This window comes from Drosophila takahashii, chromosome 3L (assembly GCF_030179915.1).
Source record: "Drosophila takahashii strain IR98-3 E-12201 chromosome 3L, DtakHiC1v2, whole genome shotgun sequence".
NCBI classification, from domain to species: domain Eukaryota; kingdom Metazoa; phylum Arthropoda; class Insecta; order Diptera; family Drosophilidae; genus Drosophila; species Drosophila takahashii.
Genome location: NC_091680.1, coordinates 10,828,689 through 10,856,492, shown reverse-complemented (window position 1 = coordinate 10,856,492; position 27,804 = coordinate 10,828,689). Strand labels below are relative to the sequence as shown.

The window sequence follows — 27,804 nt, the reverse complement described above, 5'->3', positions numbered from 1 at the left end:
AGTGTGTCAAATGCATCCACATCTCACGTGCGTCGGCAGCGTTCTGCGACGTTTCTTTGTCGCTCGGTTTTTGTGTAGCACTTGGCCTGCTCCCCACTTGACAATGCTTTGCATGCCGGCCAGCCATCCAGTATCTCCGCCGTCTCCTCTCGACCCATTCATCCCGATACCATCCCATCCCAAAACCATCCTGCTCCTCACCAGCTTGTCATATTCCATGTTTGTGGCGGCGACAAAAGCTCTTGCGGCTGCCTCTGCCTGCGTCGACTGCGCTGTTCGCACAATCAGCAACTCGGCATCTTGTTCGCTGTCCCTTTGTGCGCCTTTCGCCTGAATTGCATTAAAAAGAGTCGTCCGTACACATAGAAAAATTCCTTTAAAATTAGACCGAGGAGTACTGCCTTGGCGCACCTAGAAAGTTTACAAAATATGTCATTTAAATTGTTAAAATTAGTTAAGAGTTTTATGAAAATTAAAAAAGATTTAAATTAAAATCCTTTAAAGTTTAGTGCATTACAAATTGAAGTATAGCTCAAAAATGGGTCACCTTTTTCATTAAAATGCCAAGTCATTAATCAAGCGTCTATCCAATTTACAATCTAAAACCTTATTGCAGGTTATTGCACTAATATATTTACCAGAAAAATTAAAAATCAAATTTTAAGTTGACGGGTAATCAGATCTGGGTCACCTTTTATTCAAAACGGTAGTTTATCTTGATAAAATGGGAAAACATTTATTGACCTGGAAAAAATACGAATATAAAATGCTATAAAAACATCGTTCTTTTGTTCGAGCGATGTTTTTCTATCAATAGTTTTTTCTTTCAGTGTCGCGACGTTGGTAGCGGCGGCGCAGGCCGGGCCAACCTTGTTCTGCCACAGAAAAAGACATCGCTCGGCTCGAATCAACCGCTCGCTCCCCACGAAACCCACAAACCTTACTGCCCCCTTTCCTACCGCCCCCCACCCCCCACCACCCACTCCCATTGCTCATTTTTAATGTGCAATTCCGTATGTACAGCTCGTAGCCATGGCCACCATTCCGCTGGTAGTGTGTGTGTTTGCATAGCAGCGTGGTTGCTGGTTAGGCATGTGCCACCTCCAGCTCCAAGCTCCGAGTTCCGATCCCCAGCCCCCAACTACGGCTGCAACTTCAACTGCAACTTCAGCTGGAAAGCCCAGAGATCACAGCCTAGCCTTATAACCAAACGAGTGCAGCCCCGTTTATCGGCCGGCCTAACCTTGTTAGGATTGTAAAATGTAAACCGAAGGCGTTGCCGCGGACTCAGTCCTCAACTCGGACTTGCACTGGTCAAAATGTAAAATATAAAACATATTAAAATTGCATTTTAAAGGAGAAATACTAAAATTACATAATATATAAAAAGATTTCTTTGAAATATAATTTTTAGAATTCTTTTAACGCTTTGATTAGATCTATGAAGAATATTTTCAAATTAATTAATTAATTTTTTATATTATTTTAATTTTAATTGAAATTCAATATGCTTATTTAAGGAAAATACTAAAAATAAGTTTGAGTTAAGGGATAAGGATAAGGATATAATGATTTCTAAAATATAACCAGCAGGAACCGTAAATAATTATTATTTGAGATTTTTGTTTTAAAAAGACTAATGTGATATTTTGTTTTAAACCTCAAAAATAACGTTCTTTTTACTCTTGTCCACAAAGTATATGCATTTCAACAAATCTGGAAAGCAAATGAGCTGTTATTTGTTCATGTCTATAAAGTGCATAAAAACCAGTTAAATTGTTGATTAAAACTTGTAAAAACCTCAGTAGGCCTTTTAAAATAAAAATCTCAAATAATGATTATATACGGTCCCTGATAAGTTATCAGGTTATATTATATAACCCATGTAATTATAAATTTATAATCATAAACTTAATCCATTTAAGTCAGTTTTTCTTTCGGTGTAGCCTAGCTCTAGCTCCTCAAGTGATCGGCTGGGCATCCAACTGCATTTCGCTTGGCTGGCACACGCTCAAGTTGCACCCATCCGCGTCCTCGTCTTCGTCCTCAACCATGGTCATCGTTAATCGAAAACGGGCTGCGCCGTCGCCCTGCGGTTACGAGTGTCGCCAGGCCAAAACGAACCGCAGGTTGGAGTGGAGGATGCAGAGGGGAGTGGGTGTGGGATGGAAATCCACGAAGGGGCCTTTAAGCCTGGCCAACAACTGTGCGCGTGCGCAGAGCCGCCAACCTGGCAATGTGTTCATTTCGGGCCCATATTTCGTTCGGTCGGGCAGAAATTATGCCCGGTAGTCATGCAGCTCCAGCAACTCAAGCAGCCATGCACTGAAAAAAATGTCTATACATTTGTACTTTTCATTTAAAAATATAAAGAATTTAACAGATAATTTTTTAAGTAAAAGAGGAACACGCACCCTTTAAATAATCTTTTTAACTTTTTACAAAAGACTTTTAAGCATAAACAAAAATATTCTGAACAAAAAGTTAATTTAGGACAAATAATTCATAATTTAAATATAATTATTTATTTATTTTAAACCTAAAATTGTTCAACCTCAGAACTACATTTTTTCCCGTGCTTCCGTCAATCGCAAGAAGGGGGAAATTAAAGCGAGCATTTGACTGACGGACTGACGCAGTCTCTCTGGCCAAAGTGAGTGACTAGTTGACTGCCCGACACGCGGCTTGATTGCTCGCCTTGTCCACGTCTGCGTCCAGATTCACGTCCACATCCACGTCCACGTCCACAACCGCATTCGCCTCAAATATCCGCGGAAATGGGAAACGGGAATGGGCTCGTCGGACCCGTCTATGAGAATCGGAATGGGCACTGAGTACTGCCTGCTGCATACTGGGCTTAGAAATCGAGGCAAATCAGGGACACCAAACGACCGACACCCAACCGAGACGCAGCGGTCGCACATTCGTCATTGAGGCTGTAAAGCCACAGCTACAGTCAAATTAATAGCACTTTTCACTATTTAAACCTATAATTTTAATTTTAATTTTTAATTCATATATGCTTTATTAATTTAAATTCAAATGCAGATAGAATTTTTTCGTAAACTTAACAGCTCAATAATTAAAACTTATTTTGCTGACAGGCAATTTCGTTTTTCAAAAAATACCTTTTTAAAATGGCACGCTATTTAATATTATATAAATCTGAAATTTGCTTAAATTTATTATAATACTGAATACTAAATTAGAACTTGTATTGTTAACTTCATATCTAGCATTCTGACCTCAGCTGTACTTGCATTACCAGCCGTGTAAACATGCACATTTCGCATTCGATTTTGATGCGTATTGATGGCTGCCCGGCCAGCATGACTGACGCTAAGCAGCTCCGAGATTAATGGTTCCGAATTAGTCAGTGTCACTTATTGGAACGTTGAGCTCTGCTCTCCCTCTGACACTTTGGCAGGGAAACAGATGAAGGAAAAACGTGGAAAATGAAATGGAAAAAGGGGAAGTCCACAGTACATTAGAAGCAGCTTAAGCGGACTCATTAGACCAACCGCTGAAGTCAAAATAAAAGTCAATTACAAATCAACACAATGAGTTTGTACAATTGAAGGCAGGAGATCGGAGAAAAGCCCGAAAACAGAGAGCAAAATAAAAATTAATTTCAACATTGTGTTTACGATATCATCGATCAATAACTGTCAACACAGCGGTTCGATTTTTTGAGACTGCGATGCCCTAAGTTGAGGTATATGAGTTTGTTTGAGGAGTTGAAATAAGGTAGGGAAAAATAAAAATTACCAAAGTAAGGTCTCTGCTTAAAAAAGAATTAACTAAAAAAAATTAAGATACTTTTTCGTCAATATATGAGTCATCCTTAGTTAAGCATTTTGAGAATCGCGTAGAAGGGCTCTGAAAAATTAGTACGCTTTTTAAGATCCTAAAAGAGGGCACATCAATATCGACTCGCTGCCGCCTCGAATTTCGCTGCACCCATAATGTAATACAAATTACATTCCTTGTATTTATTTCTTTACCGATTCTTGGTGATTTTCGATTTAAGATAGCGGGCGATGAGAGTGGAGATGCGAGAGACCGGAGACCACCTGGCGTCTGCAGACCCCGCTAATTGCATTGTGGGTACGTAGGGCACAAAGGAAAGTTGCCAGGTGATGATATCAGCATGATCAAGCACTTAAGTAAGTACAAATGATGGCCTGGCCCCCTTTTGAACAATCCGCCCCGTGGCTCCCTACCCCACCATCCTACCATTTGACCCTTAGTTCGCTGGATAGTACGGAAAAGTTTACAATTTGTTGATTCAACGCGCCATGAAATCGGCTTGGAACTTTGTACAACTTTAATTAACCGATTTCTGCCGGCCCAACAGCGGAGGAATGATGGTAAAAGTCATAGAAATGAGTTAAATTACATTTAAGCCGATTAAAGTTCAGCTCGGTTTCGGCAAAACGATTCGATTTGTCTCGTTTGGAAGGGCCAAGACCAAAGACCGCTCGATCGCCTGGCGGCAGATGGTTCCACTCTCAAAGTTCATTTAAAGTGGCCAAGTTAATGCGCTGGGCAAACAGACATAAAACCCCGGAGACCTGAACTCGTTCCATGCATACTTGAGCGATGATTTTTCCCAAAACCTAATTTTCAATTTACCAAAACAATTAACAACAAATTTTATTGGCTTTTAAGCCAGCCAAACACTCGAAACAGTGAGCGCATCGTAAAACCCAGAGAACCTATATACATATATATTGTATCTCACAGAGTGCCGCTATTGATCCAGCATTATTTGTTCAGCCCCTCTAGATTTGTTTGCCTTTCTGTTCTATTGAAGAAGGTACGTGTGTATCTTTTAATTAACAGCTCCGGAATGGGATCTATAAAACTGATGTAACCGAATCCGCTCTACCTATTTGATTTGTTTGATTGGCAAATGGCATGGATATGGTTCGGTTCGGTTTGGTTTGCATTCTCCACGACTTCATCGGTAAATCTTTGGAGGGGCCCCAAGTAGGTGCCAGCTAGCATGTTGTTTTGCATGTCGAACTGAGGCTCCTTGCTGCTCCAAGATGCTGCTCCAAGCTGCTCCACGTGAGTCTAGGCCTATCCAGTGCCACTGCCACAATGTGCCATAAATTTATGACACTACTAAAAATAGTAGTGGTAAATGGTAGTCATGGAGTGCAGAGGCTGGCGAATCTGGGCATCTTCGTGCTGTTATGGCGGCTGTTACACTATGTTGCCTTTGTTTCCACTGCGCATTACAAGGGAGAACGAGGAGGGAGCATTACTTATATGCAAGTGAAAATGCCATTTAAAAGCAGATAAATAAACTTAATGCGAACCAGCGCCGCGGGAGGAAAAGGAAAGATGGAAAGTGTCATTTCTGTGGATATTTATGTTGGTTATGGAGGAGAATATCCTGTGGCGCAGATGGAAGGATGGCTACTCCAGGAGTCCTCCTTGGACCTCACCCACACAACAGTACAACTAACTTGGCCAACTCTATCATTAGGCCCAGCTGAGAACCGTTAAGACAGCCTCTACCTGAAATTGACCCTTGCGTGCCACAAAATAGCGTCTGGCTTTTACCAGCAGATCTTAGCCCCTTAAATGCTGCGTTTGCGATGCGCAAAGGAAGCTATAAATAACAATTAATTGTATTATTAAACTAATTCGAAAACGCTGCGAAAGGAGGACGAAAGGCCGTCAGTCATGCGATCTGAAAGAAACCTGCCACATAAATTTTTGGTAGCCCCGCTTTTTAGCCGGCTAATTTACATTTCGTTGTGCCGTGTGGCCGGGGCAAAAGTAAAAGTACTCAAGTCGTCGAACGTCGTTTCTAAAAAATTGTGCCCCACGGCCAGAAGAGCAGGAGACCCAGACTTCGGTCCTCGGTTTTTCGGAACCCAGACCCAGCATCACATCGCTGGGACCAATCAATTATGGAATCAGTCAATGATCAGCAAGGAGCTGCCGACTCCCGCCTGCACGCAATGGCCCAAAGGATGGTCGATGGTCTCTCGCTGGTCAGTGGACCATGGCCCATGGAACCTCGAGTGTTGGCGCGAAAGTCCCAAAAACTTACACATAATGACAACAATTAACGCCCAAACTGTTGTGCCATTTATAGTCGTACAAAGGCGACGGTGGAATGGAAAGTCGTGTAAGAAAAATAAAGAAAACAATATCAGTTTTGCATAAAATCACACTGAAGAAAAGTGTTTAACTCGATTTAAAAAAAAAAACCATTTAAATAAGTATATTAAGCATATATTTAAATAATTAGCAACTTACTATTTTTTAAAGATTCGATTTTTTAAACTTAATTTAAAATTTGTTTAATTGTTTTTTACTTGGCTTATTAAAACATTGACAAACATTAAAAAGGTTTTGATTTTACCAACACAATAATAGTTTTTATTTATTTTTTTATATTGTTTATAACATTTCCTGCCCAGTTGCAATTATTTTTATAAAATATTTTAAAATTGTACACTGGGATACATCATTTTTCTTTTTCACCGTCCAAAAAGGTATAATACATAAAAACTAACAAGTGAATTACAAATTACGCAGAAGTTTATTTGGCTCGTCTAGTACGTCGCGATAGCAGCACTTTAATACCTTTCTCAATAAAGGGCTTTACATAATGGACATCCGTATAGACGCCAGGATATCGTCTGCTGGCACATCCTATCCCAAAGGACACTATGCCGCAGACTTGCTTTTCGTAAACCAAAGGACCTCCGGAGTCATAGGTGCAGGCATCCTTTTTTCCCAACACCGAGGCACAGAACATGCTGTCCGTTATAGCAGCTAAGCAAATATATTTTAAAAGTTAGTATAAAAACAGAACTATAGCTAAAGAAAAATATCTGTTTTTAAGAATTTCTGTTTTACAAAACTTACGTTGATCATAAGATGTACTCACCTGAATGCCGATAGACATCGCGGCAGAACCTCTTTTCAATCACAGGCACCGTAACCGTTCGCAGCAGCTGATCGGGACCATTGCCATCCGGATAGGTCATTCCCCAGCCGGCGACGACCAGCTTTTTGCCAGGCGTTAAGGGCGTAGAGCACAGGGATAGCATACCGATGTTTTTCCCGACCATCGGTCTATTCAGCAGCACCACAGCCACGTCCATGTTCATGGTGGACATCCGGAACTCGGCCGACTTGATGATTTCCCTAACCTGCCGACGAACTCCGCGCTCATTGAGCCTAGAAATTCCACCATCCACACTCCAGCCTTCCTTAGTATTCCGATTTTCGAAACAGTGGGCCGCCGTTAGGACGATGACATCCCGGATTAAAGCGCCGCCGCAGATAAAACTGTTGTAGTATCGCATGGCCAACAGATATCCGCCCAGTTTCTCATTGGTCGTTATATGGCCACCGATAACACGTGTCTGGTGGGCAGGACGACGAAATATCTTGGCCAATTTCGCCAAATCGATGGTCTCGTTGGTGCCGAGAGAATGGATATCTATCGAAAACAGAATGCCCACCAGCAGGCAGCAAACGAGGACACGTTGCATTGCGAGCGCAGAATAAATTTTAATATGATCTGTAACCCAATCCAAACCAAATCGTAAAAAAATCCATTCAGTGCATCTAATTGATATTTGAAAAACCTTTCACTGGGATAAGAGACGCCCTCATACTCTTTTGAATAATTAATAATATGATTATATTAAAGCAAGCATGTATTTTTAAAGATTTTGTAAAAATTTAAATGCAATTTGATTTTGTTTATCAATACCTATCAATGGGTAAGAAAATTTGTCAAATTGGATAATTCATTAAAAAGTTATAAGCAAATAAAGGAATGGCCTCTAGGTGGCATGCGTGCAAGCAGTATCTTTGCCGCTGCCAAATTTCTAACTCCCTCTCATTCTCTTTAGCTGAAAAATGGATAGGTGATGAATCATCACTGCTAGTCGAGTTACAAATTTTACTTAATGTGCGATAGTTTTTCCAATTATAAGCAAACTAATATGCTTAGCATTAGCTGTCAAAAATTAAACAATCCATAATGTAAGTGAAATATATATTTTTAAAATTATTCGTACTGAGGATGTGTTTCAAGCCACGCCTCGGCTTACACAGAATTACGAAGCAGGTGAATAAATGGCTGAATCGTCAACAGTACGCCGCTATAAGTACGGCCGCAGTAGTGGTCCAATATCATGAGGAACCGGACAAGTCGGATGGTGACCGAAAGCTTTACCGTTCCTTGAGCCTATCGAATGGATTGCGAGCCATGCTAATATCTGATCCCTATATTGAAGATCCACCAATCCAGCAGGCGTCCAGTGAAAGTATGAGTTCCTCGATTGAGCATTTTCATGGCAAATTAGCAGCTTGTGCTGTACTTGTGGGCGTTGGATCGTTCAGTGAACCGCGACAATATCAGGGATTAGCCCATTTTGTGGAACACATGATATTTATGGGATCTGAGAAATTTCCCGTTGAGAATGAATTTGACTCGTTTGTGACGAAAAGCGGAGGATTCAGTAATGCGCATACTGAGAACGAGGAGACCTGCTTCTACTTTGAGGTGGATGAGACGCATCTCGATAGGAGTATGGATCTCTTTATGAATTTGATAAAGGCTCCACTGATGCTTCCGGATGCCATGAATCGCGAACGCTCGGCTGTGCAGTCTGAATTCGAGCAGACCTATATGAGAGATGAAGTGCGTCGGGATCAGATTTTGGCGAGCTTAGCTAGTGATGACTATCCGCAGGGCACTTTCAGCTGGGGTAACTTAAAGACCCTTCAAGAGGGCGTCGATGATGGCCAGTTGCACAAGGAACTTCACAAGTTTTGCCGTGATCACTACGGTGCCAATCGAATGATAGTGGCAATCCAGGCTCAACTTTCGCTAGATGAACTGGAGGAAATGCTAATGCGACATTGTGCAGATATACCGGTTAGCCAAGAGAACTCAGTTGACGTCTCGAGGTTTAATTACCAAACAGCCTTTCGTGAAGAGTTTTTCAATGATGTCTTCCTCGTTCAGCCCGTTGAAGATGTATGCAAACTGGAGTTAACTTGGGTTGTGCCACCCATGAAGAACCTGTATCGCAGCAAGCCGGACTATTTGATCTCACAACTTCTGGGCTACGAGGGAGTTGGCAGTCTCTGTTCGTATTTACGTCGACGTCTCTGGTGTATTAGCGTGATGGCAGGAGTGGGCGGCAGTAGTTTTGACTCAAACTCGATATACTCCTTGTTCAATATTTGTATTTACCTAACTGACGATGGGTTCGATCACTTGGACGAGGTATTGGAGGCGACGTTTGCTTGGATCAAACTTATCATTAATAGCGACCAACTTCAGGCTTCTTTTAAGGAACTTCAACAAATAGCAAATAATAATTTTCGATTTCAAATTCAAATGCCCTCCATTGATAATGTTCAAAGCATGGTGGAGAGCTTGAATTACCTGTCACCGAAAGATGTGCTCACAGGACCTCAGCTTTACTTTCAATACGATGAAGCGGATATTGAGCTTCTAAGGCAGCATCTAGATAAATTTAATTTTAACATAATGATCTCATCGTACATGCCATATGAGGGAAATGAATACGATCAGAAGGAACCTTGGTTCGGAACTCAATACAAAACCATTCCGATGCCTTCAAAATGGGTAGACATGTGGCAAGAACCGGCAACACTGAAGGAATTGCACTTTCCCCAACCAAATCCCTTTGTAACCACCGATTTCACACTTCATTGGGTTGAAGCAGGAAAGCCACATATTTCAAGAAGTCCTAAGGCACTGATCAAAACCGATTTATGCGAGCTGTGGTTCCGGCAGGACAACATCTTTCAACTTCCCGATGGATACATTAACCTCTATTTCATCACTCCTCTTGTTCGAGAAAGTGTTAAGCATTATATGCTTGGAGTGCTTTACACCTATCTAGTGGAGTTCAAAATAGCTGAGCAGTTGTACCCAGCTTTAGAGGCAGGATTAACATATGGTCTTTACATCGGTGATAAAGGATTAGTTATGCGGGTCAGTGGTTACAATGAAAAGCTTCCTCTCTTGGTGGAAATAATTCTAAACGTGATGCGATCTATAGAACTAGATGTGGATCAGGTGAACTCCTTTAAGGACCTCAAAAAACGGCAAATATACAATGCTCTCATAAACGGAAGAACTCTAAACCTTGACTTGCGCCTCAACGTATTGGAAAATCAACGTTTTGGCATGATCTCCAAATATGAAGCCATTGATGCAATAACAGTAGAAGACATTAGCAACTTTAAAGATAATTTTCATAAGAAAATGTACGTTAAAGGTTTGATGCAAGGAAATTTCACTGAAGACCAAGCAAAAGAGCTAATGCAAAAGATACTTCTCACCTATAACAGCGAAAAGGTGGATAATTTGTCGGCTCTGGATAATAACCTACTTCAAATACCCCTGGGATCGCATTATTTAAGGGCCAAAACACTCAACGATGATGACTCAAATACAATTATTACAAACTACTATCAAATAGGGCCATGCGATCTTAAATTGGAATGTTTAATGGATCTGATTGAGTTAATTGTAGAGGAGCCGTTCTTCAACCAATTAAGGACCCAAGAGCAGTTGGGCTACAGCTTGGGCATTCATCAGCGAATTGGATATGGTGTCATGGCTTTTGTAATCACCATAAATACGCAAGAGACAAAGCATAAGGCTGAGTATGTTGAGCGACGTATTGAAGCCTTTCGATCTCGAATGTCCGAACTTGTCTCACAAATGAGTAATGAGGAGTTTAAGAATATCCAAGAAACTCTAATCAGTGGCAAAAGGCTGGGCGACACGAGTTTGGATGAGGAAGTTATGCGAAATTGGAGTGAAATCGTCACCAAGGAATATTTCTTTAATCGCGTCGAAATGCAAATACAAACGCTGAACAATTTGACTAAGGATGATGTTTTGAATTTCCTGAATGATTATGATAGAAATAATCTAAGAAAACTTTCTGTCCAAGTTGTGGGAAACCATACGTTGCCATCAGGATCAACCACACAGGCAAATTCTCGATCCGGATCTTTGTCAGACTTATTGGAAGATGGTCAACACGATATACCAAAGGAACAATCTAAGCCAATGGCCGAAAAGATCAGGATTGAGTTTTTGGGAGAGAACGACGACCCCTCGAATATTAAGGATATTTCGGCCTTTAAAAAATCTCTTTATGTCTATCCGCTGATCAATACGAATCCAAATCTTGCAAACAAATCTTAAAATTAATTTGAAATGTAGAAATAAATTTGTTTTGTTTTATATATATTTCTGTTAAGGACTTTAATATGTTGCTCAAAATATTTTTTTTGTATTTTTCTATTCTCCGCCAGAAAGTTTTCTATTTATTTTTTTCTAATCTCGATTAGGAGATCAAGCCTTGAATGAGTCGATCCGTAAAAACCGTAAAGTAAGCAAGAAAAAATAATTAAAGCGAAACCAAACACATAAAAGGAAAAGTATTTAAAAAATGTTTTATCCAACTCGGTTGTGAACAAGTCTTTTATTTTTTTGCCAACAGAACCTTCATGCTCTTCTCGATAAAGGGCTTCACGTAAATGACATCCGTGTAGACGCCAGGATAACGCTTGCTAGCACATCCAATGCCAAAGGAGACAATGCCGCAAACCTGCTTTTTGTAAACCAAAGGACCTCCAGAGTCAAAGGTGCACGCATCCTTCTTTCCAAGGACTGCAGCGCATAGCATACTGTCTGTTATTTTAGCTGTAAAATAAAAAAGGATATCTTTAAATATCTGTAAATATTTTACCTTATATTACAAGATTTAAATTCATTCGGTTTTTAAAGGTAATGATCAATTCTGTGAGCTCTTAAATCAAATTTCTCTTGCTGGAAAACTTTTTTTTCCAGGCCAAATGCAACTTACCCATGGGCTGATAGGCGGAACGGCATTTTTTCTTCTGTATAATTGGCACTGTGACCGTACGTAGCAAGGGCTGGGGTCCACGTCCTCTGGCAACGGTCATGCCCCAACCGGAAACAACTAGTTCAATGCCTGGATTGAGGGCTACCGAGCATAGCGAAAGTTTTCCGATACCCTTGCCTTTCATGGGACTTTTCATCAGCATTACGGCCACATCCATATTCATCTCGTCCTCTTCGAACTTTTCAGAAATGATAAAGTCCTTCACTTGGCGACGCAAACCTCTTTGATGGAGTTTCGAAATACCGCCGACCACAGTCCACTGAGCAACCTTCATCCGACCCAAAAAGCAGTGGGCCGCCGTCAGGACGATGAGCTCATGGATCAGAGCGCCACCACAGACAAAATCCCTGCCATATAGCAATGCCATTAGGTATCCTCCCAACTTTGCATTTGTGGTTATTTGGCCGCCAATGACGCGAGGGTCGTGATCTGGGGGAAGCACTATTTTGGCCAGCTTTTTTACATCGATAGTGTAATTTTTAACCGCACCAGTCTCATTTGCTAAAGACAGTGTGCGATTCGTGTCCTGGCCATGAACGTGGATCGAAATCAGAGCGCCAGCCAGCACGCAGCAATACAGAAGACTTTGCATTGGATATAGGGAACGGAATGGAATGGCACTTCCCAAAAAGAAGATCTTTTACCGAATGCAATATGTAAGCGTGGATAAATCTACTAATGTGAGACCAATGGTAGTATTGTGTGACGTAATCTAGTATAATCTCTATAATCTATTTTTCCATCATTTTATTTTCTATAGTAGCCCAGAGGTAGGTGTTCATTATTCGGTACAGAGATCCGCGGATATAGAGATCTATAGATTTTATGGGGAAATATAAGAAGGATATTGATTTTCCTTAGTTACACAAAAGATTTTTATTGTTAACCCAAATCAAAGGAATAATGATTTATAATCAAGAAAATCGACTTTGGTATATTTATTCTATTTATTAATTTATTTAACCCTTTCCTAGTAACTCTTTAATGCTCTTCTCGATAAAGGGTTTTACGTACATAATGTCGGTGTAGACGCCGGAATAACGTCTGCTGGCACAACCGATTCCAAAGGAGACGATCCCACAGATTTGTTTTTTGTAAACCAACGGACCGCCGGAGTCGAACGTGCAGGCATCTTTTTTCCCCAGCACTCCTGCACAAAACATGCTGTCTGTTATATTAACTGCAATAAAAAAGAATTCATTTCATAAAATATAATATTTTTCTGGTGGGTGATTTTGGAAACTATTTCTAAGCGAGTATATTAGGTCTTGAAAAGAAGAATATGTTATAGTTCGATTTATTACCGAATGTAGTTAGGAAATGAGGGTCTTAGATCTTTTAAAATTTAGCTTTAAATTATAAATTAACTTTTCTGCTTTATTTATTGGCTACTCTTAATTAGAGTTTAATAAGTGCGAATAAACTTTGAAAGTATTATTAAAACTTCGGCTTGATGAAGCTAGGTTCCGTAAAGAATATCCTCTAGTTCGATTTATTACCGAATGTAATTAGGAAATGCGGGTCTTAGATCTTTTAAAATTTAGCTTTAAATTATATGTTAACTTTTCTGCTTTTTTTTTATGCCTTTGCTGACCAAGGTCATATTTCAATTTATTTGCCACTTTTATATTCGCAAAAACGTTTAAGGTATTAATAAAACTTCGGTTTGATGAAGGTAGTTTCCATTCCCACAGCCCCTATATTTCCTATCCAAAATCCACACCCCACTCACCCGCTGGCGAATACGATGCACGACATGTTCTCTTGTCTAGAATTGGCACTGTAACCGTTCGCAATAGTTTATGCGGCCGAGTGCCCCTGGAATCCGTCATTCCCCAGCCAGAGACGACTAATTCAAGGCCCGGCTTGAGGTGTGTGGAGCACAGGGACAGCTTTCCGATACCTTTGCCCTTCATGGGTTTCTTGAGTCGCACCACGGCCACATCCATGTTCATGTCAACTTCCCGAAACTGGGCGGACTTGATGATTTCCTTAACCTGGCGTTGAATACCTTTGTCAAACAACCTCGAAGTAGCGCCGACCGCCAGCCATTCGTTTAGCTTCATCCGGCCCAAAAAGCAATGGGCAGCCGTCAGGACGATGAGGTCATGGATCAGAGCGCCACCGCAAATGAACTCATTTTCGTAGCGCATGGCAATTAGATAGCCGCCCAACTTTTCATTTGTTGTGACCCGACCGCCGACGACACGAGTTTGGAATTTTGGGGGCAGCACTAATTTGGATAACTTTTCCAGATCGATGGTTTCGTTTAGGTTGAGGTTCTGGTTCTGGTTCTGATTCTGGGCAAGGACATCGATCCTTGATAGAGTGGCGGCCAGCAAGCAGCAAGCCAGCAGGCGTTGCATTGCATCCGAGATAAAAATAAAACAAGCAGATTTCTAGCCCACTTCAGTATCAAAGCGTGGAGAACCCACTTAAGCTAAGCCAATGGAAATTACTCAAGACTTTGTTGTAAGGCAATTGCATTTAATTGCTGTTAATTTGAAAGTGTACGCTGTGGTCTGTGTTTGTTTGGCAGTCGGTAATTGAGCAGCGTTCGTGGATCTAGGAGAAGCTCAGGGGTCGAATCTCCTGAAGAAGCTGGCGGTTGGCATCGCGATTCCGGACATCCGTGGCATATGAATACATTGAGTTGATCAGCTGATGCAGATCCGAGTAGGTCTAAAGGGGTAACATTTAATATTTTAGAACATCTTTTGGTAAACCTTACCCCAATATTACGCCACGTATTCTTGAAGTTCAGTTTAATCGAATTCAGGTCCTCCGTGCAGAGCTCCGAAACCTCTACGAAGGTTGAGACTTCGGGTGTTACCCGTACCGTGACCTCTGAACCGTCTTGCACATCCTTGGTATTCCGCAGGCAGAGCACCATATCCCGATCCGTGGCCAGGCGATTCCACTGGCTGCGGCAGAACTTCATCAGCTTGACATGCACAGCGATGGCATCGTAAATGTGCAACTCCGCGGCCAGGTGCTTCTGCGAGAAATATCCCTGATCGATGTAGAAACAAGCGTCCAGCTCCGCAAACACATTCAGGTTCATATCCTGAAGGCGCTGTAATTGGGTTATAAAGTAAATAATAAAATATTCTTACAAGCTTTAGTCACGAACCTTGCGAAGCTCGACGAAATCCGAGACGGGTGTCTCGATTTCTATATATTTATGGGGTCTGGCAATGTACTCCTTGGGTATATCAATCGCATGACACCGAATGCCATCCCTGCTGATAAAGAAAATCACACGTACATGATAGGTGTCCAAGGTGAAGATGATCTCATCGGGACTACAAAGGTAAATATTTAAGAATTATAAAAATAATAGTATTTATATCACTTACTTTTCCTCGTTCTTTTCTAGCTCCCAGTGACTAAAGGGAAAATGCGTGTATCGCGGGTAGGCGAATCCAAAGTTGCCCAAGCGATCTGTCTTAATCGTAATGACCTTACTCTCCTTGTCGAACTTCGATTCCAGGATATTCTTAGTGGTCCAGTTCACGACCTTTATGGTCTCGTAACTCCGAGAAACACTTTCCGATGGCAGACGACTTTCTTTTCTGATCTTTCGCAAGGGTTCGTTGGGCTCACTGGATTCACTGACATCATAGTCATATTCACCCGTTCGGAATTCTGCCATGGTCACGGTGCTAACGTCCAATCCTAATTGTCTAGTAGACCGTCTCACGAAAGAACTCTGTCGGCGAGATCGACTCGTGCCAAGTGGATCCTGATGAGTGCGGCGAGTACTCATTCGGACAGCTTGAGTGTTCTGATCGGTTATCTTTTTCGGAGCGTCCGTGTATTTGTCCTTGATCTCGTCCAGCGTGAGTAGAAGGCCATACATCGAAGTATCCTCGTTCGATCTATATTCTCGGCCAGGCTCCAGTTGGAGGTCCTTCGTCGCAGGAAACCTTGGATATGTTCGCTCGGGATTCGACTGATCCTCGTAGTTGAAGAAGTAGTCCCCAATGTGCGTAGATACCACAGAGTCCGCTTCTCGCCGCCTATAAAGCTGCGTGGTATGAGCCTTTTTGATGGCCAATTCTTCGAGATCGCCATCCCTGAACTCCTGCGGGAATTTAAACGAGGATATGATTCGGGGTAGACAGTGCTCCTGAAGCAGGTGAATCTTCCTCCTTGACAGCGGCTCCCCACGCAGCTGAAAGTTTTCCAATGGACCCTGAAATGCGCGGTCCTGTTCCCAACTTCCCTGTCGCACCATCGCCAATGCCGAGGGTCTATAAATGTTAATCGAATTATCCCGCGAGGGCTTGTCGTATTTTGGCTTGGTAGTCTCTTCTGGAATTTCTTCTTTCACAATTATACCCTTTGTGGGAGTATTTGTGGGCTTTCGAGAAGGCTTACGCGTCAGTTTTTTCTTTTTATCCATATTTTCCGTCACTTTTTCCGCTTCAACTACCTGCAGTCTTTCGATTTCGTCCTCAACAAATTGACAAACCATGGGTTCACCCCATAGGCACAAATGGTTGGGCACCTTGAAAGTGAGAAAATAGAACGGCAGCTCATCTGGGTCCAAGTGTAACTTAAAATCAGGAGCTTCTTCAAGTTTGGAATCTCGTCTTATTTCCAAACTAACTCTAGTGGACCGCCTTACAGGATCCCCACTTATTTCATCCAATACATCCACTTGCTTATGCAAAACACGTCCATCTTCGTGCAATGTTATGTTGAACTTTTCAAAGGCGGTATGCTTGGCCTTTCGCACAAAAACGATCGAGATAACGCCGCCTATTATGATAAAACGTCGCAAGTTCACCTATAAGTTTAGATATAATTAAGAGAAAATCTAACAGGACACTGTGTTTAAGATACATTACCTCGAACGGCAGCAAGTTTATATTGTCTGGGTGAAAATTTCTATTGAAGAAGTCGTGACAATCTCGTTTTTCGTGCTCGAGAAATATCTTGTAGGGGTCTGGAAACATGCCAACGGGTAATTCTTGCGGCATTTTCGGAGCTTTTGGCTTGGATTTCTTTCTTATTCCTTTCATTTCTGGTTCCTTTTTATGTTTTGCTTCTGTCGCTAAGAATACACTTAAAAATAATGCGAATATATTACCGATAAACCCTTTTACACAATCCATAATCATATTTACGCCATTTCCTCATTGTAAATCTGCATTTGCGTGTTCATTTTTGTCATGATATCCTCCTGAATATCCATCTGGGTCATCCATTCGGTCGTCATACTATCCCCGATGTCCACTAGACCACAATTTGGGGTCATGGAACCTTCGATGGCCAGCTCATAGCTTTTGGCCAGCGGTGAGAAGGGGTCGAAGAAGGTGTGCACACACCGCAGGGTCAGATTGTCGCAAAGCACACTGAGTGGCAGTTGAAGAGTGACACCAACCCAGTTGAGATCGCAGCTCATAATAGGTAGCCTTAAAATTAATTAGAATAAAATATATATATCCGAAATCCCACTTAAGCAGTGGTGGCCAGCAAAAGCATCGCGTTTGTGTGACGTTTTTATGCTTTACAGCGTACGTGTGCGTCGAAACGCTAGCAGCGCAGCGGCAGAGAATCTGCTGGGCACCACTGCACTAACATCAATCACTTACTTCATATACTTGAAACGAATGGGTACATCCTGTAGTCCCCAAATCTGGAAATCAAAATGGTCGCAGTTATAGCAATAGTACGTCAAGATACTACCCTTGTTTCTAAAAAATAAATCTAAGGTTAGCTAAGGTAAGTATTTTGGTAAACTCAAACCACCTTACGTCATATGTGATTCGGGGGCACAGATTACGCGATATGTGAGCCGATCGAAGAACGTATCTATATCTGCATGCAGTTCCGAGGGCATCTAGAAGAAGAACTATAGTGGCTCCTCATTTGTACGTATTTATTACCTTATCCAGTTCAAGGATTTGAAAGTTTGGCAAGCGAAGGAGCTCGTTATCGTTGCGTAAAACTCTTTCCACGCGTCTAATGGTTTCCAGAATACGCTGCACAGTTTCACCATAGAGCTGACCGATATTTGGTCTTGTATCTTCCAAGTTCCTCCGCGTCATGTCCTTGCGATCAGGAGCGTGCGATAGTATGCTGTGCTCGTCCACCGGAAGCAGCCAGCTGATATCACCTGTGCAGGACTCTTTCTCCAAGAACTTTAGTTGGAAGATGAACTTCCGAATTTCGGCAGGACGATTGGGGTTTGGAAGACCGTCACAGGCCAAGTAATTGTTCCATTTCTCTTCCTTTAACTGTTGCTTCAGCAATTCCTTGTGCTCGTCGATGGCATCTGAATAGAAAAACATTCTTGTTACTATTAAGATAATTATTTAGTGTTCTTTACCATCAATCAGAGCTACACTGGTTTTAAGGTCCGCCAAACGCTGCATATATGTATTTCTCCGTGCCATCCACTCATCCTCCGTAAGAAGTTCCACGTTGGGCTTGTGGAAAACCGGGACCTTGCTTTTTCTTTTTACCATTTTTTTTTGTTTTTTTTTTTTTTTGTGTATTTTGTGTGTGTGCTTGTGTCAGTTTGTAAATGTAATTGACAGCAAGGTCATTTTGAAAAAAAATCACTTTAGTTGGAGAATATGAATTATTGAAAAATTTATACACAAGTGCCGACGATTCTAGGAGTAACTTAGAGGACGTATCTCATTCAGAAGCCTCTTGATGTAGACAAAAAGCATGGCTTCTTTGTTACTGCCCTCCTGGGCATGGGGATTCAACGATTGGATGGCCTGACCGAAATCGTTATAGTTCTGCGAATCACAGAGAATCCAATTATGTTAAAAAATATCGGTTTCATCGATATTTTTGATAATATCGATACAATATAACATCGATATAATATAAGCTCTAATAACTACTCACGTTAACGTTCCGCCAAGTTTCCTCGTAACGAAGCTTGACCACTTTTATATCATCCGAACACATCTCGGAGACCTTGACAAACGTTGTCTTCTCTGGAGTTATACGCATTGTGACCTCCGTGTAGTCCGTGTTGTCCTTGGCTATCTTCATGTCCATAATGATATCGCGTCGTGTGGCCAGACGATTCCAGCTGGATCGGTTGAATTTCATCAACTTGCATTGCAGGGCCATGGTATTGTAGGTGTGCAGCTCAGTGGCCACATGCTTGACGGAGAAGTAACCGTTTTTGATGTAATAGCTGGCATCGTTTTCCGCAAAGATGTTCAAATTCTTTTCCACGAGCAACTACAAAGGGAGTTGCCTTTGAATGGGAAGGATTTTCTATAGAAACCTATAGGTATACCTTACGCAATACGCGAAAGTCTGATATCGGCTCCACTATCTCCAGATATTTAACTGGCTTGGCCGTATAACCCTTGGTCAGATCAGTCACATAGCCACGCACTCCCTGGGATGTGATGTAGAAGAACATTCGCACATGGAACGTGTCGAGGCTAAGAATGATCTCATCGGGACTACATGGGTTAGGATGGTGATACACAAAGGATCTCAATGGATGGTAAAACCTCTTACTTATCCTCATTGGGCTGCAGACACCAATCGCCGAAAGGAAAGTGCTCGTATCGTTTGAAGGCCAGTCCGAAAATGCCCAATCGAGTCGTCCTGAAGGTGAGCGTGTTGGTCACTTGGTCATTTGTCGATTCGATAATGTGCTCTTTCGTCCAGTGATCCAGCAACACAGGTGGTTCCTTTTCTTCCTGGCGAAATTTCGAGAGGTCCTCCACCTTTCCAGACTTTCGTGTCGATCGCCGCTTGCTCACAGAACCACTTCTTCTGGTTGTCTTATGTTCAGAACCTCTTGGCTGGTCCGAATCTCTGTTTTTTCCGATTTTTTGATCTGAACCACTAGACTTAAACTTAAGATTGCCATCTGTAATACTCTTTCGGTCCCTCGCATCTGTAACACTCTTTCTGTCATTTACATCTGTGAAACTCCTTCGGTCACTTGAACGCGAAGGGTTTAGATTGGAAGCACTTTTACTGCCTTCTGCATTTTTTTTCTCCAACTTCTTGGGTACGATTTCGATTTGGTCCAACAGTTGAAAGGGCTTGTGCACGTACTTTTCTTTGATGTCCTCCAATGTTGCCAACAATCCACAAGCAGTAGTTATTTTAGTTGAATCGGTAGGGGTCGAATATTCAGATGGAACGAATTCCAAAGGGGTTGCCTTTTCGAAAATGGGAAACATCCTTTCGGGGCGTTCTTGCATTTCGTAATCAAAGTTTTCCGTTGGCGGCTTGGTCTCCACAGCCATTTCGGTTTCAGTCCTTTTCAGCAAGCGATTTGGTTTCGACTTGAGGGCTTCTGCCGTCAGATTGTCTTCCGTAAATTCACTTGGTAGCTTAAAGGAAGAAATTATGCGAGGCAAACACATTTTCTCTAACTTCATAATTTCTATCTTATTCAAAGCCTTGTCCAGAGGAAAATCTTTGATGGGCATTCCTTTTTCCAGGATATGTGCATAGGAAACACTATGTTTTAGGAATGATCTTAGGGTTGGATTGAACTGGTTGGCAATTGATCGGTTGCCGCTCTCTCCCGTTTGAGTTAATTGAGATGATATCCGTTGGGGATCGATTATATTAAGCGTTACGAGAGTATTCCTGTCCGGTGTCCGTGGTGGTGCCTCCACTTCTCTCAAATAGTGACAAACCACCGGTTTGCCCCATCTGCAGAGATCTGGCGGCAACTTCACGGTGACAACGAAGAACGGCAGCTCATCATCCCCCAGTTTCATTTGGCTGCCACGAAAAGTCATTCTAGTGAACTCGCTAATATGGGAGCTTCGGCCATCAACTTCGGCCACCACATCGGCAATGACTTTCAGAACACGACCATCCTCGTGCAAGACTATATTGAACTTCTCGAATTGCGTTTGGTCAGGTCGACGCACGAATGTAATGTTATAGATTCCTCCTATGATCATATACTCCCTAAGATTTATCTAGGGATATTTTATTAGGTGTTAAAAGTGTGGCTCTTACAATATATATCTTACCTCCTCGGACGACAAATTTAGAAGTTTCGGATCGAAGTAGTTCTCCAAAAACTTCTTGTATTGCTCATCCTCACGACTAAGAAACTCATCATATATTTCGGGATACATTCCTTGCGGTACGAGGGGCACAACCTTCGGGGTCTTCGGGATGACGATCTTCGGGTGCTTACTACCATCGGTGGTCTTACCAAACTTGGCATCCTTAGCAGCCTGTTCGGTCCTCTCGACAATGAGCTGCATTAGCTGCTCGTACTCCTCTCGCTTTTGATTCATATTGTCCAAAGTCTCCTCCTGAATGTCTTGCTGCATCAGCCATTCACCAACCACCGAGTCTTCCATGTCGGTTATTCCACAATTGGGAACCATAAAGGTGTCCATCGTCAGTGGTTCGTAGCTCTTGGCGTCCTCGGAACGGTGGTCAAAATTGGTGTGAACACAGCGAAGGGTGACGCAATCCCAGAGGACGCTCACCGGTATCTGAACCTGGACACCTGTGGCCTTAAAGTCGGCCAACATTAATGGAACGCTGTAAAGAGATACGTCCTTTGTTGATAATTTCATATAGCTTTAAAGCATTTCCCAAAAAGCTTACTCCAACTGCTCAAAGATTATGGGAACGTTGTAAAGACCCCAAAGATCCATGCGCCATTGATCACATGAGTAACTCCACCTAGCCACTATACCATTAATGGATCTTGAATAAAATTATTAATTTTTATATCACAATGAAATTAAAACACTTACTCCATGTAAACCTTCTGCATTCGCAATATCCTGTAAGTAAGACGATCAAAGAGGTTTTCGATCTCCCTTTGGACGTCTCCGTAAACCTCCATGAGATCCATTTGCACTTTAAAATTTATGCGCTCCATTTCCACCTCGTTGTCCATCAAAACATCCACCTGTCGCAATACTTCCAGGCAATTCTTTAAATTCTTCTCAAAATATGAGCCCGGATTGTCTACAGACGTTTTCTCCAATGTCGATCGTGTAAGGTCCTTCGTATAAATATTTTGAGTAAGAATACTACGCTCATCCACCCCCAGAGTCCAGTCAATGGAGTTCTGGGTTTCGATCTCTTCAAAGTGACGAATCTTGGCCAAGAAAGTTCTAATCTCGACTGGAGATCGGACTTTGGGCAACCCATCACACCGGGTAAACTGATCCCAGCGCTCTTGATTCGTCCGTTCTTCCTCCAGATTTCTAAATTGAGCGAGTGAATCTAGGAATAGGAGCTGAATTAGGATTTTTACCATTATGTACTCAATCGATTTCAATTACTCTTGAAGTTGGAACAAGCGGCACCAATGTCATGCAGTCGGATGGTGTAATTTTTTTGTCGCTCCATCATTTCGGCTTCGCTTATGAGACCAGGTGCTTCCGTAGCTGGAACCACAGCCCCCTTAGCCATCTTAACCATTTTGCCAAAATACCACTGTTAATATCCTCCTCAATAGTTTTTGTATTTTATTTTATTTTTTATGTTTTGTGTTTTTATGATGTTTTATTGTTTGGTGGTTGAGTATTCGTATACATCTGAAGGTTGAAACAAGGATGGTGTGTGGGCAATGAAGTTTGATGTTGACATCGGGATTTATTAGAAATTGTGCATATAAAACCTTTTCCAGGAATTATACCTCAAATAAGTGCAAATTAAAGGTTTAATTTTAAATTCTTCACTTATAAAAACGTTTTACTCTATCAAGTTAGACACTAAAAATTGCCAAGCTCTTTAAAAGAGTTCATATTGTATTGAAGGTTAGCAAGTTTGGATTTACAAAATATAGATAAATTCTACGAAAAGCTTAATAGCCTTATCTCTTTCAGCATTCGCATTACATAATGTAGAAGAATGGAGTCCTTATTACGCACTTCTGTGGCATTGGGGACCATCGAGTTTATGGCCTGATGCAGATCGGTGAAATTCTGCAATACATTTTTTTTTAATACCATCTGCAGGTTAGCATTAATTATAACACTTACGCTGATGTTTCTCCAAGTGTCAGTATAGGTGAGCACGATCACGTTCACTTTGTCCGAACAATTCTCTGAAATCTGAACGAAGGTGGTCTTCTCGGGAGTAATTCGCATTGTTACCTCTGAATAATCCGATACATCCTTGGCGATCTTCATGCCCATGATAATATCGCGTCGCGAGGCCAATCGATTCCAGCTCGATCGATAAAACTTCATTAGTTTGCAATGGAGAGCCATGATGTTGTAGGTGTGCAACTCAAGGGCCACGTGCTTCATGGAAAAGTATCCGTTTTCGATATAGAAACTAGCATCGTTCTCGGCAAATATATTAATATTCTTGCTAATGAACATCTGTGAAAGGATATCGGTTATTAATTTTGATAAATCGATCAATACCACTATCGGTACTATCGATGGTATTAACATTTATATTTTCAATAAATTTTTTTTTAATTTTTCTAGTTTTTTTTTAATTTGTTTATATAGATAAAATCGTTAGTGGCCAATATAGATAGTCAAAACTATCGATAGCTTCGGTTCTAAGAGAACCACCATATTACAGACTTACCTGACGCATTTGACGAAAGTCTGATATCGGCTCCACTATCTCAAGATACTTAACTGGCTTGGCCGTGTATCCCTTGCTCAGATCGGTCACGTAGCCCCGAACGCCCTTGGATGTGATGTAGAAAAATATGCGGACATGGAATGTATCCACGTTTAGAATGATCTCATCCGGACTGTAAATGGAATGGTATTACCTGAGATCTCTATTAAAATACTTACTTTTCCTCACTCGGCTGCAGTGACCATTCGCGAAAGGGAAAATGCTCGTACCGCTTGAAGGCCAAACCGAAAAATCCCAGACGATCAGTCTTGAAGGTGATTCTGCCCGTTTCCTTGTTTAGTGTCGGGTCCTTAATGTACTTTGTGGTCCAATGGGTCACTTCCTGCTCGATCATCTGGTCCGTCGCTGATTTGGAGGTGATGCTACTTGCTTCCGGCTTTTCCCCCTTGATGCTTGTGCGTACTTTTTCATTAAATTTTGATAATTTTCGCTTGCCTGTCGAAGCCTCTGGTAACTCTTCTTCGTCCTTTAATGCTAATTTTTTGAGCTTGGGTTTCTTATCCTGCTCGTCGGGCTGACTCAAAAGCTCAACGGGTTTTTCCCGGTACTTGGCTTTGATGGTGTCAAAAGTTTTTAAAAGTCCAAGCGCAGTAGTCGCACTAAGTGGCTGTGGTTCCGAGTCCTCGGAGAGCGTGGGATATTGCACAGGATCAACGGTGGGAAAGTAAGGAAACATTCGCTCCGCATTAATCGCTTGGGACTCAAAATCGAAATCCAGGTTCTTGACCGGAACAACGACTTCCTCGGCTTCGGCACGTTTGACTAAGCCCTTAATGCCCTGTCTGCCCACCTCTCGCTTGTCCTCGCGAAAATCGGCGGGTAACTTAAAGGACGAGATTATACGGGGTATGACATGTTTCTCCAAGGTTCTCGTCTCCAAATGATTCAATTGCTTCTTCAATTCAAAGTCCTCCAAAGGAATTTCGACTACCGGCGCCGTTTCTAATCGACTTTGTCGAAGGAACGATCGAAGTGTGGGTCGAAATATATTTGAAGAATCTGAGATCCTTAATCCTGAGATTCGACTACCAAGATTAATGGTACCATCCAACCTCTCGGCATACTCCGAATGTCTTATTTCGCTCTGCAAGGTTGGCGTCCAGACTGATTCGCGCTTATAATCGACCGGAATTTGATCGATTTCCGTCAAGAAATGGCATACTACAGGCTCACTCCACTTGCACAGATCCTTGGGCAACTGCAGGGCCACGATGAAATAAGGCAACTCATCATCCTCCAGCTTGATCTTGGTGTTCCGGTACGTCTCCCTGGTCCTTCTGGCAATATCAGAATTCCTCAGCCGTTCTCCCTCGATTTCGGCCTTCATTTCGGGCATGCTGTGCAGAACCCGTCCATCCTCGTGCAAAACAATGTTGAACTTCTCGAACTGCGTTTGCTCAGGTCGTCGAACGAACATGATCGCATAGATGCCACCCAGCATGATGCGCTCCCTGAGATTTATCTATAAAAAGTGTGTTAATCTCATATTAGTATTTATAATATACTCTTAAGTTATTAAAAAAAATTATCATTGAAATATGTTATTTAAATTATACTTGATAATTATTAAAAATATTATAAAATATCAATGCTAGATCTAAAGAATTCGCGCTTCTCTAGAACATACCATGCAATTACCCACCTCAAAAGGCTGCATATCCAGATGCCTTGGATGATATACCTCATCGAGATAGCCCGAGTACTGGGCGTCCTCTGTTCTAAGAAAATCGCTGTAGATATCGGGATACATGCCCGGCGGAACTGCTGGCGGCTCTTTGGGAGCCTTGGGTATTACAATTTTTACCGCTTTATCGGGATCCGTTTGCTTGGCCGCCTTTGCAGCTGCCTCCGTTCTCTCGGCGATGAGCTCCATCATTTCCTCATACTCTCTCCGCCTGCTCAACATCAGATTCATGGTCTCCTCCTGAATTTCCTGCTGCATTACCCATTCGTTGATCACCGATTCCTCTATATCCACTATGCCGGCGGTGGGATAATTGGCCGATGCAGAAATAGTTGTCTCGAAGCTCTTGGCATTCTGCGAGATGTTATCGAAATCAGTGTGCAAACTGCGAATGGTTATGCAATCTTTCAGAACACTTTTCGGTATCTGGACCTCAACACCCGAGGCCTCAAGCTCGGCCAACATAACGGGCAATCTGAGAAATAATCTGTATTATTAATGCTATTAAAAGAATCCGGGTGAAGAACTTACTCTAGTTGAGCAAAGATAATTGGTACATTCCGCAGACCCCACAAATCCAATTTCCAAGGCTTACAGGTGTAGCTCCACTTGGCAACTCTACCATCTGCAGAACTAAGGCATATAAAGTTTAATAAGTGATCTGTAATATAATCTATACTCACTCCATATAGGCATCTTGCATTTTCAATATTCGATAGGTAAGACGATCAAAGATATCATCGATTTCCAGCTCGACTTCGGTATAAACCTATTGAATAATTGGAAATCTATATCATCTTGTTTCCCCTATCCAATATTAACCAACTTCCATGACATCCGCCTGTCTTTTCTTGGACATTCGCACCATTTCGGCCTCGTTGTCCAGCATAGAATCCATTTCAGTTAATGCATCCAAACACATCTGAACATTCTGATCGTAGTGTGTGCCCGGATTATCTTTGGTCAGCTTCATTGTGCATCGCGTTTTGTCCACCCTGAAGATATTCTGATTCAATATAGACCGTTCGTCCACCGACAACGTCCAATCCATCGAATTTTTTGTCTCAAAATCATCGTAAAACCGCATCTTTGAGATAAACTCCCTTATTTCGACGGGAAGATAGGGGCGTGGCAGTCCATCGCAACGCAAATGATGTTCCCAGTGCTCCCTGAACATTCTCTCAACCTCCTGTTCATAAAAGTCGCTATGAGCATCTGCATCGAAGGGGTTTTTATTACTTAATTTTGGGACTAGGAACTTTATTGCTTACGCTTTACTAAGTCTGCACTAACAGTAAAATCATTAAGGCGACTCATATACTTAGCCTCCCGATCCGACATTTCACTTTCGGGCATTAGTGGAAATCTCAAAATCGGCTCCGCAGTGGCCTTGGGCGTGGCCTTCTCTCTACTTTTTCTTTTCCCCATATTAACAGATTATTAGGTGGATTTCTTCGTTATGTAGTATTAGGAAAGGTAATCGATCGTGTGATATGGAAAATATAGGCTTACTGCTTTGACATAAGTTTCGAGTTTGTGAAAGCCAACTTGTTTGAGCACAGAAATTTAGATTTTTTTAAATACTATCTAATTATTATTATAGGCAATTTATAATTTCCTTTTTAACCTGGCTATAAATAAATAAATAAATGAAACTAATTATTAGACATCGTTTAATATGCACAGACGTATTCTAAACATTCAAGTCATGGCGATCTTGGATTAAAGATCAATTGGTATCAAAAATTTAAAATTAAATTTGATCTAAATTGAGCTCGCTTAAGAATACTGTGCTGCATATAATTTGATGTCTACTTAATTTATTAAATTATTAGAATTTATTTCCTAATTTGATTCTTAAATTCAACTTAAACAAGAGAGAACGCTATAGTCGGGTGCCCCGACTATCAGATACCCGTTACTCAGCTAAAGGGAGTGCGAAGGAGATGGAGAAAAACTTTGATCCGCCGTAACTTTTTAACGAATGGTCCGATTTAAAAAATTTCTTCTACATTTCGATAGGTATTGATAAACACAATAAAATTGCGTTTTTACTTTTCCAAAATATTGAAATTTTTAAAATCGTATATAAGCGATTGTGGGCGTTAGAGGGGGCGTGGCACCCTTTTGAAACAAACTTGCGCTGCGTAGGAACTCCTAGAATCTGCATGCAAAATGTCAATCTTCTAGCTTTTATAGTTTCCGAGATCTCAGCGTTCATACAGACAGACAGACGGACAGACGGACAGACAGACGGACAGACGGACAGACGGACAGACGGACAGACGGACATGGCTAGATCGACTCGGCTAGTGATCCTGATCAAGAATATATATAGTTTATAGGGTCGGAAACGCTTCCTTCTACCTGTTACATACTTTTGCACGAATCTAATATACCCTTTTACTCTACGAGTAACGGGTATAAAAATATATATTCTAATAAATCCCAGTTTATATCAGGGCTGTGAACCCATATTATTTTTGCATGGGTTCGGTTCGGGGTTCAAACCTAATCGACGGATAATGTTCCGGTTTGCGAACCGGTTCAATGATA

General features: G+C 41.7%; 7 protein-coding genes across 15 annotated transcripts; 1 reads left to right on the top strand and 6 right to left on the bottom strand.

The window, feature by feature from the left end:
• Positions 1-6,373: 6,373 nt before the first annotated feature.
• Positions 6,374-7,546, bottom strand: Sems (Seminase). Its single transcript, XM_017143774.3, has 2 exons — positions 6,917-7,546; positions 6,374-6,801 (listed from the first exon to the last, which is right to left on the bottom strand). The coding sequence occupies exons 1-2, from the start codon at positions 7,524-7,526 to the stop codon at positions 6,566-6,568; spliced, it is 846 nt and encodes a 281-aa protein (XP_016999263.2). The 5' UTR covers positions 7,527-7,546; the 3' UTR covers positions 6,374-6,565.
• Positions 7,547-7,990: 444 nt separating this feature from the next.
• LOC108058828 (nardilysin) lies at positions 7,991-12,237 on the top strand. Of its 2 annotated transcripts, XM_070214705.1 has the most exons (2): positions 8,823-8,955; positions 9,014-12,237. In XM_070214705.1, exon 2 carries the CDS (start codon positions 9,062-9,064, stop codon positions 11,240-11,242), a length of 2,181 nt encoding a protein of 726 aa, XP_070070806.1. In that variant the 5' UTR covers positions 8,823-8,955; positions 9,014-9,061; the 3' UTR covers positions 11,243-12,237. The 2 variants fall into 2 exon arrangements, with proteins under 2 accessions (XP_016999261.2, XP_070070806.1); XM_017143772.3 differs by having other exon boundaries at positions 7,991-12,237.
• On the bottom strand, positions 11,493-12,584 carry LOC108058829 (seminase). The gene is made up of 2 exons (XM_017143773.3): positions 11,907-12,584; positions 11,493-11,743 (listed from the first exon to the last, which is right to left on the bottom strand). The coding sequence occupies exons 1-2, from the start codon at positions 12,556-12,558 to the stop codon at positions 11,523-11,525; spliced, it is 873 nt and encodes a 290-aa protein (XP_016999262.2). The 5' UTR covers positions 12,559-12,584; the 3' UTR covers positions 11,493-11,522.
• A 289-nt stretch (positions 12,585-12,873) lies between these two features.
• Positions 12,874-14,350, bottom strand: LOC108058849 (seminase). Its single transcript, XM_017143809.3, has 2 exons — positions 13,699-14,350; positions 12,874-13,146 (listed from the first exon to the last, which is right to left on the bottom strand). The coding sequence occupies exons 1-2, from the start codon at positions 14,330-14,332 to the stop codon at positions 12,926-12,928; spliced, it is 855 nt and encodes a 284-aa protein (XP_016999298.2). The 5' UTR covers positions 14,333-14,350; the 3' UTR covers positions 12,874-12,925.
• An 82-nt stretch (positions 14,351-14,432) lies between these two features.
• LOC108058847 (uncharacterized) lies at positions 14,433-18,492 on the bottom strand. Of its 5 annotated transcripts, XM_070214699.1 has the most exons (10): positions 18,307-18,487; positions 17,864-18,252; positions 17,732-17,817; positions 17,570-17,671; positions 17,102-17,389; positions 16,823-17,039; positions 15,326-16,761; positions 15,100-15,271; positions 14,698-15,042; positions 14,433-14,648 (listed from the first exon to the last, which is right to left on the bottom strand). In XM_070214699.1, exons 1-10 carry the CDS (start codon positions 18,443-18,445, stop codon positions 14,532-14,534), a joined length of 3,291 nt encoding a protein of 1,096 aa, XP_070070800.1. In that variant the 5' UTR covers positions 18,446-18,487; the 3' UTR covers positions 14,433-14,531. The 5 variants fall into 5 exon arrangements, with proteins under 5 accessions (XP_070070800.1, XP_070070801.1, XP_016999292.3 ...); XM_070214700.1 differs by lacking the exons at positions 17,864-18,252; positions 18,307-18,487 and having other exon boundaries at positions 17,570-17,613; positions 17,732-17,813; XM_017143803.3 differs by lacking the exons at positions 17,864-18,252; positions 18,307-18,487 and having other exon boundaries at positions 17,727-17,757.
• LOC108058848 (uncharacterized) lies at positions 18,408-22,509 on the bottom strand. 2 transcript variants are annotated; one of them, XM_017143808.3, is made up of 8 exons: positions 22,241-22,509; positions 21,704-22,181; positions 21,552-21,653; positions 20,960-21,485; positions 19,473-20,905; positions 19,243-19,414; positions 18,840-19,184; positions 18,408-18,727 (listed from the first exon to the last, which is right to left on the bottom strand). In XM_017143808.3, exons 1-8 carry the CDS (start codon positions 22,377-22,379, stop codon positions 18,596-18,598), a joined length of 3,327 nt encoding a protein of 1,108 aa, XP_016999297.2. In that variant the 5' UTR covers positions 22,380-22,509; the 3' UTR covers positions 18,408-18,595. The 2 variants fall into 2 exon arrangements, with proteins under 2 accessions (XP_016999297.2, XP_070070799.1); XM_070214698.1 differs by lacking the exons at positions 21,552-21,653; positions 21,704-22,181; positions 22,241-22,509 and having other exon boundaries at positions 19,473-20,894; positions 20,960-21,080.
• A 167-nt stretch (positions 22,510-22,676) lies between these two features.
• On the bottom strand, positions 22,677-26,810 carry LOC108058831 (uncharacterized). Of its 3 annotated transcripts, none has more exons than XM_017143775.3 (9): positions 26,520-26,804; positions 26,075-26,463; positions 25,932-26,017; positions 25,780-25,881; positions 25,207-25,723; positions 23,723-25,026; positions 23,505-23,676; positions 22,943-23,287; positions 22,677-22,885 (listed from the first exon to the last, which is right to left on the bottom strand). In XM_017143775.3, the coding sequence occupies exons 1-9, from the start codon at positions 26,674-26,676 to the stop codon at positions 22,754-22,756; spliced, it is 3,204 nt and encodes a 1,067-aa protein (XP_016999264.2). In that variant the 5' UTR covers positions 26,677-26,804; the 3' UTR covers positions 22,677-22,753. The 3 variants fall into 3 exon arrangements, with proteins under 3 accessions (XP_016999264.2, XP_070070804.1, XP_070070805.1); XM_070214703.1 differs by having other exon boundaries at positions 26,075-26,453; positions 26,520-26,658; XM_070214704.1 differs by lacking the exons at positions 22,677-22,885; positions 22,943-23,287 and having other exon boundaries at positions 23,521-23,676; positions 23,733-25,026; positions 26,520-26,810.
• Positions 26,811-27,804: the final 994 nt, after the last annotated feature.

What these genes read in the sequence shown, in the direction of transcription:
- LOC108058848 (XM_017143808.3), bottom strand. Translation starts at nt 22,379, where the DNA reads ATGGTTAAGATGGCTAAGGGGGCTGTGGTTCCAGCTACGGAAGCACCT. An exon ending in CGCTTGTTCCAACTTCAAGA is followed by an intron (nt 22,182 to 22,240) that starts GTAATTGAAATC and finishes TCCTATTCCTAG; the next exon opens with ATTCACTCGCTCAATTTAGA. An exon ending in AAACTTGGCGGAACGTTAAC is followed by an intron (nt 18,728 to 18,839) that starts GTGAGTAGTTAT and finishes TGTGATTCGCAG; the next exon opens with AACTATAACGATTTCGGTCA.
- LOC108058831 (XM_017143775.3), bottom strand. Translation starts at nt 26,676, where the DNA reads ATGGGGAAAAGAAAAAGTAGAGAGAAGGCCACGCCCAAGGCCACTGCG. An exon ending in ATTATCTTTGCTCAACTAGA is followed by an intron (nt 25,724 to 25,779) that starts GTAAGTTCTTCA and finishes ATTATTTCTCAG; the next exon opens with ATTGCCCGTTATGTTGGCCG. An exon ending in ACACTTGGAGAAACATCAGC is followed by an intron (nt 22,886 to 22,942) that starts GTAAGTGTTATA and finishes AATGTATTGCAG; the next exon opens with AATTTCACCGATCTGCATCA.
- LOC108058829 (XM_017143773.3), bottom strand. Translation starts at nt 12,558, where the DNA reads ATGCAAAGTCTTCTGTATTGCTGCGTGCTGGCTGGCGCTCTGATTTCG. An exon ending in TTCCGCCTATCAGCCCATGG is followed by an intron (nt 11,744 to 11,906) that starts GTAAGTTGCATT and finishes TTTATTTTACAG; the next exon opens with CTAAAATAACAGACAGTATG.
- LOC108058828 (XM_017143772.3), top strand. Translation starts at nt 8,066, where the DNA reads ATGTGTTTCAAGCCACGCCTCGGCTTACACAGAATTACGAAGCAGGTG.
- LOC108058847 (XM_070214699.1), bottom strand. Translation starts at nt 18,445, where the DNA reads ATGGTAAAAAGAAAAAGCAAGGTCCCGGTTTTCCACAAGCCCAACGTG. An exon ending in ATTCGTTTCAAGTATATGAA is followed by an intron (nt 17,390 to 17,569) that starts GTAAGTGATTGA and finishes ATTAATTTTAAG; the next exon opens with GCTACCTATTATGAGCTGCG. An exon ending in ATTTACAATGAGGAAATGGC is followed by an intron (nt 17,040 to 17,101) that starts GTAAATATGATT and finishes ATTATTTTTAAG; the next exon opens with TGTATTCTTAGCGACAGAAG.
- LOC108058849 (XM_017143809.3), bottom strand. Translation starts at nt 14,332, where the DNA reads ATGCAACGCCTGCTGGCTTGCTGCTTGCTGGCCGCCACTCTATCAAGG. An exon ending in TGCATCGTATTCGCCAGCGG is followed by an intron (nt 13,147 to 13,698) that starts GTGAGTGGGGTG and finishes TTTTTATTGCAG; the next exon opens with TTAATATAACAGACAGCATG.
- Sems (XM_017143774.3), bottom strand. Translation starts at nt 7,526, where the DNA reads ATGCAACGTGTCCTCGTTTGCTGCCTGCTGGTGGGCATTCTGTTTTCG. An exon ending in CGATGTCTATCGGCATTCAG is followed by an intron (nt 6,802 to 6,916) that starts GTGAGTACATCT and finishes ATATTTGCTTAG; the next exon opens with CTGCTATAACGGACAGCATG.